At 55.2% G+C, this 11,916-nt stretch overlaps 3 protein-coding genes across 3 annotated transcripts; 2 read left to right on the forward strand and 1 right to left on the reverse strand.

The window, feature by feature from the left end:
• Nucleotides 1-341: 341 nt before the first annotated feature.
• LIP4-1 (Lipase 4) lies at nt 342-2,057 on the forward strand (the record flags this gene model as incomplete). The annotated part of the gene is made up of 1 exon (XM_037327584.1): nt 342-2,057. The coding sequence occupies one exon, from the start codon at nt 342-344 to the stop codon at nt 2,055-2,057; it is 1,716 nt and encodes a 571-aa protein (XP_037174420.1).
• A 2,966-nt stretch (nt 2,058-5,023) lies between these two features.
• CGCA056_v012341 (uncharacterized protein) lies at nt 5,024-5,482 on the reverse strand (the record flags this gene model as incomplete). Its single annotated transcript, XM_037327585.1, has 3 exons — nt 5,024-5,084; nt 5,146-5,254; nt 5,320-5,482. 3 exons carry the CDS (start codon nt 5,480-5,482, stop codon nt 5,024-5,026), a joined length of 333 nt encoding a protein of 110 aa, XP_037174418.1.
• Nucleotides 5,483-6,330: 848 nt separating this feature from the next.
• Nucleotides 6,331-8,366, forward strand: CGCA056_v012342 (VMS1-like protein; the record flags this gene model as incomplete). Its single annotated transcript, XM_037327586.1, has 3 exons — nt 6,331-6,376; nt 6,430-6,699; nt 6,757-8,366. 3 exons carry the CDS (start codon nt 6,331-6,333, stop codon nt 8,364-8,366), a joined length of 1,926 nt encoding a protein of 641 aa, XP_037174417.1.
• Nucleotides 8,367-11,916: the final 3,550 nt, after the last annotated feature.

Genomic DNA, 11,916 nt, shown 5'->3' on the forward strand with positions numbered 1-11,916 from the left:
TTTTTGGCAAAATTTTGCCCCGGTTGGATGCTTCTTCAGGCCTTCGAATGGCTTCGCGTGCGGTGACGTAGTTCCACTGCACCAAGCTACACCACCCCGGCGGCTTGGTCTCGTGCCACGATGCTGGGATCAACCATTCATGCTTGCCATGGCTTCATCTCCAGACCCCGTCTTGATGGACGACCCGGGGGGCCCAATGTCCGACCTTCTCCCGGTCCCGCACCCATTGTAAAAAGTACAAAATGCCCGCCTGCCTCCGGATCGGCGTGAGGTTCGAGAGAACGGTCGTTGCAGCGTCTGCTCGGAACCAGTCGGCACTCACCCAGTAAACATCTACCACCATGACCCGACTCAGTCTGCTGGCCGCCTTCTCCACGGCTTGTGTTACGGCATCCGCCCTCGTCCCGAGACAAGCCGTCCTGGGTAACGACACCGGTGCCGCTGCTCCCACTGCCCAAGTCAAGAATGGCTCGTACTACGGCATTTACAGCCAATCGTACGACCAGGACTTCTTCCTCGGCATCCCTTACGCCCAACCTCCCGTCGAAAACTTGCGTTACCGCGCTCCTCAGCCCCTGAACTCGACCTGGGAAGGCACTCGCAACGCCACAGAGTACTCGCCGCAGTGCTTCGGCTATGGAAGCGATACCTGGGTGCTCGGAAACTACGTCTCGGAGGACTGTCTGACCATCAACGTCGTCCGGCCCCACGGCGTTTCACCCGATGCGAAGCTGCCCGTCGCCGTATGGATCCACGGCGGTGGCCTGACTAACGGCGGTAGCTCCGACCCGCGGTACAACGTCTCCTTCATCGTCGAGCAGTCCGTCCGCATGGGAACCCCTTTCATTGCCGCCAGCATCAACTACCGCCTGCATGCTTGGGGCTTCCTCTGGAGCGACGAGATCAAGGCCGCCGGCGCGGGAAATCTCGGTTTCCGCGATCAGAGGTTAGCTTTGAGCTGGGTCCAAGAGAACATCGCCGCTTTCGGAGGCGACCCGGAGCAGGTCACGCTGTGGGCTGAGAGTGCTGGAGCTCGAAGTGTCGGAACGCAAATGCTGGCTTACGGAGGCCGCGATGATGGTCTCTACCGCGCGGCCATCATGCAGAGCGGAACCGGCTTGGAGACGGACTTTGGCGAAGTTGAGTCGACCACCAACACGTGGCAGGACTACTACGACACCATCGTCAACAAGACCAACTGCACGTCTGCTGCGGACACCCTGGACTGTCTCCGTGGACTGCCAGCATGGGATCTGAGCGATGTCATTAACGGCACCTCCAGCCCCTCCTTCAACGGCATGGCGGACGGCGACTTCCTTCCCGCTCCGCGTTCAGAGCTCATCAACGCGGGAAAGTTTGTCCACGTCCCCATTCTGATTGGCGCCAACTTCGACGAGGGCACTCAATTCGGACAGAAGGGCATCAACACCACCGAGCAGTGGGACTCGTACCTCCGTGCCCAGGGTGCCAACAACGTCACTATCGAGGTCCTCTCCGCCCTGTACCCTGACATCCCCCGCGTCGGCCTCCCTGCAACGCTCGACGGCCGCCCGACGGGTGACGAGGCTGATCTGGGATACATGTACAAGCGCGCTGTGGCCTTTGGGGGAGACCGCGCTCAACATGGGCCAAGGCGATACTGGGCGCGAAAGTGGGCTGAGGCGAACCAGACGGTGTACTCATACCACTTCAACGTGCTGGTCAACGGCATGATGCCCTCCGACGGCGCGAAGCACTTCCAGGAGGTCGTTTTCGTTTTTGACAACACCGACGCCGTGGGCTACAAGACCGCCGTCGCGGTGGACCCGTTCGAGGGCAAGCCCGAGACGTTCAAGACACTGGCTGATATGATGTCGCGCATGTGGGTTTCATTCATCACCAAGGGCGACCCGAACTACAACGGCGTCACCAACACGACTTGGCCGAAGTATGACGTTGAGAATCCCTACAACATGGCGTTCGATGTCAATGTCACGGGTATCGCCTATCAGGAGCCGGACACGTACCGCACGGAGCAGATTGAATATCTGATCCAGAAGTTGTGGACTCAGGAGTAGTGGGGAAATACACGGATATGGAAACCTAATGTTCTAGGCAATGGACGTAATGTAATGGATCCATGATAATATAGAAGTATAATACCCCAAGAAAATATATCTTGCTGCCGCAATCTAGGGAAACGCTGTTTCTATATTCTGGCTAGCTCCTGCCAGCTGGTTCACCCCTCGCCCACTGTCAAACTTTGTGAACATGGCTCTGGCAAAAGAAGAGCCATGGGAGAATCATCAAAGGGTTGTCGAATCGTACAGCTGTCGCCAGTTTGCCCACCTATAAATGAAGTACTTACTGCTCTATAGCTCCCTTCTTCCGATGACCCAGTCCGTACAGAAATACATCAAGTTCGAGGAAAACTCACCTGGCTCGCGGCCTCATCCTCAAGCTTGCCTCGGCCGGTTCATGCGTCGCCACGCTGGCACATACTCGTCCCAGCGGGGGATCTCTACCACCCTAACAATGGGATCAGTGTGGCACCATTCGCATCCATGTGCATAGGTCTCGCCATGGACACGACAATCTCGAATATTGACGGTTGGACGCCCGCGCGAAGGCGTGGTGCCAGACCCTGACGAGCCTGAGGGAGACCGAGGATCCGATCCGAACGTTTGATCTCCAACCATGGCTAGCTGATGCTGAGCTGAGGAAGAGCTAGAGGAGGCTTCAGCCCGCATTGACGTGTTAGTACGCGCCAGACTTGCAGCTTGGCTGCCGGATACACCGTAGGCGGACAGTCGTAAGGGAGTCGTGGGCGGTATTTCCGGAAGCGCGTGCTTAGGTGGAGGTGTCGGTGCGGGCAATTGGCCCTGCGTAGGTCTCTCCTGTTTTTGCCTAAGTGGGCTATTGGGCGGCGGTTGAGGAGGCTCTTGAGGGCTGCTAGGGGGGCTATATATCGAGCCGGTTACGATGCGTGGATCGTCCTCCGAATCTTCCTCAGAGCTCACAGACGGCGAAGGTGCTGCAAACCTCACGGTTTTGGGCTTGGCCTCCCGGACCGCCGTCACGATCTTGTTGCTGTGGTAGTCATTGAGATGACAAGGGACGCTCGCTTCCCCGTTCGACTCATCAGATTGCTGTCTCCTGAAGCGCGGCAACCTCTCGTTCGCCGCGTGGCGAGTTTGGTTTCTACCCTCCAGTTGATCGTACGTGGCCGGCTGACTCTGCCGAGGGTATGGGTGTTCCAGTGCTTGCGGGTGTATAGACCGACTTGAGTAGCCGCTGGAAGCATGCGAGTTGGTGCTTGAAGGAGAGGAAGCTCGTCTCCTGGGGGCGCGTAGCTCTGGATCCTCATCGCTTAGCGGACTCACCTCTCCATTCGCGCACGCGGCTCCCGAACGGGGCGATCTCGGAGGGCTGCTAGGAGGAGTTGACGCAGGATAGCTGAGTCGTCTTCCGGGTGTTTGTTGAGGCATCGGGAAAGGCTGTTGCAAGCGGCTGCTGTCATGCTCGCCATGATCAGTCTGCGAGAAAGATTCCTGCCAAGTCTGGGCCCTCTGCCGAACCCGTGTGTTCTCATAAGATTGACTTGGGCTTGGGCAGTCACCGCTTATACCGCACCATATGCTGAGTTCGTCAACAACACTTGACACATGCTTGTGAATCACGGCATCTGACGCCCCCAAACTTTCGGTCCACTCAATCGTCTTCTCGCGCATCAGCGCAGCTTTGGCGGCGAAGTCTGGGTCGGGTCTTCGCCTGTCTTTGCATAGACGGCACTTGTCTGAGGTGAGGCAAAAAATATGCATGGTCCTGAAAAGCGTATTTTCATAGAACCGTGTAAGGCTCTGTGCCGGTTGACTGTTGAATGGGTGCTTCAAGGATGACAAGAAGTTCTTCATGGGACTCTTCAAAGGACTCTTCATGGGACTGGAGGGAGTCACAGGATGGGCCACTGGCGGAATAAAAAGAGCAAAAGGAGGGACGTCAGTCGCATTGATCGTGGTGTCCCAGCCGTTTTGCTGTCTGTATGACCAGTACGCTTTTAGGATCTGGGATGATGGCAAGCGTGGAATAGGACGTTGGGTGCCATAGTATCGCTCGGGGTACTCGGTGTACACGTCGACACACTCGTCGCAGAAACCGATGATAGCATGGAGCGAACGTGTGTGTTTGCAGAGGCTGCACTGGCCACTCGATCTCTTGGGACATTTTTCGGTGCTCCATGTTGAGTGGGCGCAAACGGTGTAGAGAGTTTTGGTTTGCCAGCACATCTTGAGAGTTGAAGAGAAGAGGTGAACCTGTTCTATGTGAGAATGGACTATTTGGAGGACTTGCCTGGTATTTTCAGAGTCGAGGATAGAACTTATTGTGCGGTTAAGAAGTTAGAAAGTGGTGGAAGATGATGTTGAAACTAATTGAGAGGGAAGTTTCTCGACCTTGTCTTGTCTTTATCTTATAGTGTAAACAATGTATGTGGGATAAAGATCAAAGACCGGTGTCCAGCCATCGTTCTACTGGTACGTTCTGGTAGATGCAGAAACAGGAGATTACCACAAAGATATTGTCTGCATACACTCACTTAGACCAAGGCCATTGTGCACGTTGTTGAGTGGGCATGTTTCTGGGACTGAAAGGGAGTTGCACGTGCTGTTGTTCTGCGACAGATATGGTTGTTCTGTTTGGAGGGTTTTGGCAACGAGAATTGTTTTCAGGTTTGCTGACCACCACCAAGGCTTCGGCAAGGCACTTACATCAGGTTGGGTTAGCATGGCTTCACTACCACTAATCCAACGAAACCGTCGCGTCTTGAAGCAGGCATATTGCCAAAGATGATCATCATGAAAGTCGTGATAATTGTGCTATTCTAGGTGCGGTGCTCAAAGGCCCATTCCAGGGTTCTGTCCAAGCGCATGGTGAAGGACGTCGATCGAAGCGACTCCCCTGCGCGCAAAGCTGTCGTTTCCAGGCCGCATTTGCTATCGGAAACCCGCCCCATACTAAAATACTACCCCGAAAGCCGTACACCTTCTTACAAGCCGTACTTCTTGTCCTTGTCGGCGATAGGGAGGTCCTTTCCGGTGGTGTTTTTGCTACAAGGGGCAATCAGTTAGTTTCAATCAGGTCGACGGCGGATTGTTTTGAGATACTAACTATTGACCTCTGATGAAGTCGCTGATCTGCTCGTCCTTCGCCTGCTCTGCGGCACTCTCGTTGTCCTGGGCGCCTTGACCGAGTACCTTTTCTTGGAACATGTCGACAGCTGGGAACAATGTTAGCTTCCGCGATTCGAGAGTGCAAAGGAAAGGTGTGGGCAAGATAACTTACCCTTATCAAGACCATCCTCCTGCTTCTCGCTCTCACGACCGCCACCAGCCATGCCGTTGATCTTGTCCATGAAGCCTCCAGACTCCTTCTTCTCGGGCTGCTGCTGGGCCTGGGACGAAGAAGAGTCGTCCTTGTTGCCTGTGAGCTTGTTGACGAAGTCCATTGTGATGATGTTGTATGCGAATATTACGATATGATTTGTATCGGATGCGGGATTGAAATCGAGTTGAATGCAGAGGGAAATGTCAGTTGAGGACAAGCGGGATGGCTTGGCTACTTGTACTAGAGAAGAGTCGCACGAGAGAGAGACAGTCAGACATCAGCGGCGGGGGTTATCGAGACGGAAGGGTGGCTTAGACTGGCAAACCCAGTAGCACCTCCCTCTTGACCAGTGGAATAAGTCTTGGCAAGCACCATTTCTTGGGAGCAAAGGTCGAGTCGCGATGCACCACGCGCTTGTCCACCCGCCCGCTCATCGGTGGAGTTACATCATCAGCTGGTCAGGGGCCACTGACGCAGGCTAGGTCCCAATCAGCACAGCGGGCAGGAGCACAAAAAGTTCGTCCTTCAAGTGCCAAGAAACACAAACAAGCAATGAAGCTAGGAGGTGAGCGCACATGAAGCTAGCCCACGCTTGGTGACGTGATGTCCACCCGTCCCCAGCGAGTTCAGCTTGCTTCGCCGGAGGCCCCCCCTGCCACACAGCGTTGACCCCTCCAATCCTGTCGTTCCAGCTGATCTATTGGACGAGTGCCATCGGGACCCATCTAAGGCCAAAATCAAGCTTCGGCGCACCGCCACTACGCTACATGTCCGCGGGGCATCTGTGGCTCAATGTTCTCTGACTTCACCGGCTGAGTCAATGCTGCTGACACTTGGACCACAGCTCAGTCACGCCGATGACAGCGCCCCGCCATCCCGAGCTATATCATCGTGACGGCGCGACACTCTTACGGTTGTCGCAAACCCTTCCACCCAAGAAATCGCTCGCAGTGCACGGTAACGGTCAATATGGGCGACAAAAATACCACGGATATCCTCCGCCGACCCCTCTATGGTGCGCTTTCTTGCGAACGTCTACCCCTCCATCCCCCACTGACAATGGTACAGTGTACGACCTCCCGGCGGAAGTCCTGACGACACTCTCCCTAAAGCCAGACGCCGCGATCCCCGACCAGTCGCCTCCCTCTCCCCCGTCCAAAGATACATCCGGCTCTGATCTCGTTGGCTCCCAGGCCTGCTCGCTCTGCGGGCTTACCTTCTCCACGGTCCTCGATCAGCGTAGCCATCAAAAGTCCGATTGGCATCACTACAACCTCAAGCAAAAGCTGCGCGGCGCGAAGCCTGTGACGGAGCAAGAGTTTGAGAAACTTATTGGAGGTAATGCGCCGTTGCACTTACCCTGCGCATGCGAGCTGTGCGACTGACTGTCGGTAGATCTCGACGAGAGTCTCTCTGGCTCAGACTCCTCCGAATCAGAAGACGAAGCAAACGACCAAGAATCCACACTTACAGCATTACTGAAGAAGCAAGCTAGACTGGCCGACCAAAGGAACCCACCCGCTCTAGGAGAAAACGCCGACGATGACGAGGTAGGAGGACGGCCCGGAAAAGGCAAACCGCCACTGATATGGTTCACCTCCCCGGTTCTTCCGCCAAACACATACTTTGGTCTCTACCGTGCGATCCTCTCAGGAGAAGAGCTTCGAGATGAATCAAAGTTGGTAGAGGTGGTGAGGAAGAAGCAGCTGGATCCCATAGCCATCCCTAGAGTGCCCAAAGACGGCTCTGCGCCGTTACCAGCTGTGGCTTACAAGGGACCGCACTTCTTTCTCTGCATGATTGGCGGCGGTCACTTTGCCGCCATGGTCGTTGCCCTTCCGCCACGACAGAACAAGTCTGCGAGCGCCCTCAACAGAGAGGCTACCGTCCTCGCCCACAAGACTTTCCATCGGTACACTACTCGTCGCAAGCAAGGTGGATCGCAATCAGCAAACGATAATGCAAAGGGCGCCGCACACTCAGCGGGCTCCAGCTTGCGTCGTTACAACGAGCAGGCTCTGGTCGAAGACGTACGAGAGTTGCTACGGGAGTGGAAGGGACTGCTGGATACCTCAGAGTTACTGTTCATCCGGGCTACCGGCGCAACCAACCGACGCACATTGTTCGGTCCATATGACGGACAAGTCCTGAAACACAACGATACGAGACTACGGGGGTTCCCTTTCAGCACGCGGCGAGCTACCCAAAACGAGCTGATGAGATCATTCATTGAGCTCACGAGGCTCAAAGTCAGAGAGATCAACCCCGAGGACGAGGCAAAGCCCCGGACAGAGACCCCGACACCTAGCAAAACACCAACGCCGAAGCCGACGAAACCAAAGTTGACGGAGGAGGAAGAGACGGCGTTGCTTCACACGTCGCAGATCCAAGCTCTGATACGCCGCACCAAGCTCCCTGCTCTGTTATCCTACCTGAAACAAAACGACCTCGCACCAGACTTTCAATTCCAGCCTCCCGACCAAAATTATCATTCCCCAACACCACTCCACCTCGCAGCACACCAGAACGCTGCGCCTCTAGTCCTTGGTCTCCTCACTCGGGGTGGCGCATCGCCGTTGGCCACGAACAAGGACGGCAAGACGGCCTTTGACCTTGCGGGAGACAGGTCTACTAGAGACGCCTTCCGAGTCGCGCGCTCGGAGCTGGGCGAGGACAAGTGGGATTGGGACACGGCACATGTACCGGCACCACTGAGCAAAGCAGATGCCGACAAACGGGAGGAACGAGAGCGCAAGGAAAAAGACAGCAAAGAGGCCGAACGCCGGAAAGCCGAGGAGGAACGGCTGCGCTCCGAAGGGCCCAAGGTTGACGACAAGAGAAGGAAGGCTGCCGGCCTGGCATCGGCGCAGCCTAACAAGTCAGCACAGGAGAAGAGGGAAGAAGAGGCTAGGGGGCTGACGCCTGAGATGCGGATGAAGCTGGATCGGGAGAGGCGAGCCAGGGCTGCCGAGGAGAGACTCAGACGTATGCAGGCGGGCGGATGACGATGATGATGATGCAGCCGCGTTGTGTTTGGTATGGATTAGACGGGTCAGTTGCGCTCACCTGCGACGGCGACAGATGGAGCCACTGAGCAATACTCGTTAGATGTTCTTGGAAAGCTTAGCACGATAGACTTCTTACTCAGGTACACTTTGTAGGCCATGAAGTGATGAGGAGTCTTGCTGGGATCGTTATTCAGACCGTCGTTGTCGGTTTGAGGCGCCTCGTAATGGTGATACACCTCAGCGATTCTCATCCCCTGAGCTGTCGCAAGACGAGGTGGCACGACATCGTTTGAGACAACAGAGCAAGATAATGGACCGATTGCTACAAACGAGGAGATGAGCCTGCAATTCGCTCCGTCACAATCGGCATGGCAATCCGAGACACCAGTATGGAATTCGGGAACTCATGTCGCCATCTGTAGGATTCTTGGGATATTCTACAGAGCCGGAAGCATGCAAGGCAAGGAAAGTGCCATCTACACACGCGACGAAGCTCACGTCTGTGCAAGTTCACATGCAACTTTACGTTACCTCGTATCTGTCCATAGCAATCCTCCTTCAGGTTTGCGCAAAGCCACTATTAACGTTCATGCAGGCCACACGAAACTAGTCGGCTCTACGTTTGCTTATTCCTCCGAGTCTTCAACTCGAACCCGATCTTACCGGTGAATCGACTTTTCACAGCCACCTCCTCAAAAGCAATGCTCCTGGTAGACCCAGAGATCTTGCCCACACGACGGAACATTCGACCTTTGCCGCTTGGATGTCATGTCAGGGGAACGGATGCAACGAATCACCTTCGGAACTCGACCGCGAGAAAGAAGCATTGGATCGAGTCACTTCCCGCGGCCTCCGCAGTAGCGCCCAACATCTCAATGCTCCTCGATGCACCGACTTCCCAGCCCTCGATACCACCAAGTACAGGGAAGATTTTGACAGATGATACCACTACCACCACCACCAGAGTTGTCTCTAGTGTAAGTAGAACGAAAGAGCCTGAACCAAACACTGACCCACGAGACCGCCTCCCCCAAGGAGAGGCCCGCTCATATCGCGGCAGATCGCCCTCATTCACCGAGTCGATCTCCTTGGCCAGGGACCCAAAGGCAAACAGAGTGCCGTCTTCACAGCCACCTCCTGGAGTACTCAGGAACAAACGGCAAGGAAGGGGAAGATAACCATGGCAGAACCCTTCTCTTCGCAGTGCCGTTGTGCTCAAGGACGGCCCCGCGTCAGATGGCACCCACCCGCTGGATGGAGGGAGACTGGGGGAGGGATACCATAACCACCAACAGCTCAGCTCGTGTCATGAAACCAAGCCAACCCCGCCCCCACCGACCGACTTCTTTTTTTCCTGCTCTTCAACCTTTTGCTAGGCTAACTCTGGTCTTTTGACTCTCCACAGTCGAAAGACTACGGGAGGAAAGAGCAAGCATGCGAAAGAGGGCCAGAGTCGACCCCGTTGGCCGTCATTGCCGTCCGCGGTCCGGTGGGCGGAGCAGCCGGGGAATTTTCTCTTTACTCGAGCTTGGAGCCAACAAGCTTCACAGCCACTGGTCAACGTCACGGTAGTAATGGTCGTCATTGCATGAACTGTTCGGATTGAACATTATGCATGTTTGGCGGGGTATGGCATCGACGATCGGAGCCTCAAGGAGAATTTCGTGAGTTCGGATGAAAAGGAACAAGACGAAAAATGAGACGAATGGGATAGCCCGGACTAGTGTTGTCAGAAGCAAAGTGGGAAAAAAAGGCAAGGTAGGGAAACGTTGATATTGGGACGAACACTTGACTCGCCAACAAACCGAAAGGCCTCGCGGCACATGGGTGTCGTCGTCTATCCGTACGTCTCTCTCTCTCTCTCTCTTCCGAAAATGGACGGCGTGTGAGACAAGGCGGCCATCGAACGACTCTTACCACAGACACAGAGACAACGAGGTTATCCACAACTAGAAGAGAAACCCATCGTATATGCGGTTTCAAACAAATTCAATGCCCATCTCGGACATCGCCAGTGAGCCGCAAGGTGTGCAAGTTGGCGCGAGAGTCGACTAAGACGGTATTTGATGGTCGTCCAGAACTATTCATGAAACGTGGGCAGCTGTCGACAGAAGACCTCAGGCAATTCATCGTTCCCCTTTCGCAGGGGTCGGCCCAGAGGATGCCTTTTTCGGACATCAACAACAACCCTTGGTCCACCACCGTCATGGTTGCACCGTGGAAGACACCCGTTGGGGCGCTGGACACCGAAGGGATAGCCCCTGCATCTTGCCCGGCCCTGGCTCCTCCCCTCTCCGCCAGCAAGGCTACGGCGTGTTGTAGCCATCACGGGAACTGGCGATTTTCGGGCTGGATGGTCCGCCGCAAAAAGGGGATCCCGTGGGCGAAAGGTGAGAGGCACGCCCGGCAACGGAGGTGCACCGGTGAGCCAACTCTCAAAAGGTGAATTTGGGCCGCCCTCAATCCCGGCTATTCATTGTTTGGACCCTCCAAAGTGCCGAAGAAACAAATGTAACCTTGGCTTCAACAACAATGTTGCTGAGAATAGTTACGCGGTGGAACGAGGGAAATGAGTGAAGAAGGGGTCGCTGGTGAGCCATATGGCAAACCGTGAACATCCGGGCCATGGCAACGGAACCAGGCGATCTCATGATCGGGACCTAGCCGTGATTACGGTATCTCTTCAAGGCCCCGTTTTTGGATGCTTCGGTTTCCTCGTTGGGCCTGCCAGGGATTGACCCAATCTGCGGCATTCAATGATCGACGAGAAGCCGGGGCGGTAGCGTGCGCTCTGGGGAAGAAGGCAAAAGCACCGGAGCTTTCATCAGGAGTATTGAATTGTATATCCAATATTTCATCTCGATAACCACCACCTCGTGGACAATGAGATGCTGTTGCGGTCTGCGTCGTCGTCGCGTTCGGATATCGGCCTGAGAAGGGAGATTGGAGTTATTCAACTCTGCTTGTTCTAGAGCGGTGAAGGCGTCGGATCCTTCGGTTGACAAGAGGAGGACGCGATGGCCAGGAAGACATGTCAATTCCGCGGAAAGGATGGCCCGTTACCAAAGCGCCGTTGTCTATGAGCGTCAGGTAGGCAGGCCGTCGGAGTTAACTTGGGAGGCTAGGACTGCCATCCAATTTCCCCCAGTCGCCACCAGTCGCTTAGGGTCGTTCAGTGTGCGCCGCACCGCACGAGCCTCAACCGTCAATCAGTTGTTCGCTCGTCTGGAGTAGAGGGCCGTTGGGTTTTTTGACAGCAGCATGTGGAAAAAAGAAACGTTTCAGCCAAATGCATGTGGAAATTGAAGGGCATTTCTAGACCTCCAGAGGGGGGAAAGAGACGGTTGTATCACTGGCGATTTTGGGAATGGTTCGGATTCTCAGATTCAGGTGAGGCTCTGGATTAGGAAAAGTCACCCCCGGTTGACCTGGCTTCTTTAGGCTTAGTGAACTTCCGATAGGGCAGTTTGCCCACGTCACGCAGGCAGGAACCGCTGGTCTTGGGTTCTGTCGGTCACGAGTTGATGGCGGTTCTAGATACCAAAGC

Source organism: Colletotrichum aenigma (assembly GCF_013390185.1).
Source record: "Colletotrichum aenigma strain Cg56 chromosome Unknown KSG_Cg56_contig08, whole genome shotgun sequence".
Taxonomy (NCBI): Eukaryota; Fungi; Ascomycota; class Sordariomycetes; order Glomerellales; family Glomerellaceae; genus Colletotrichum; species Colletotrichum aenigma.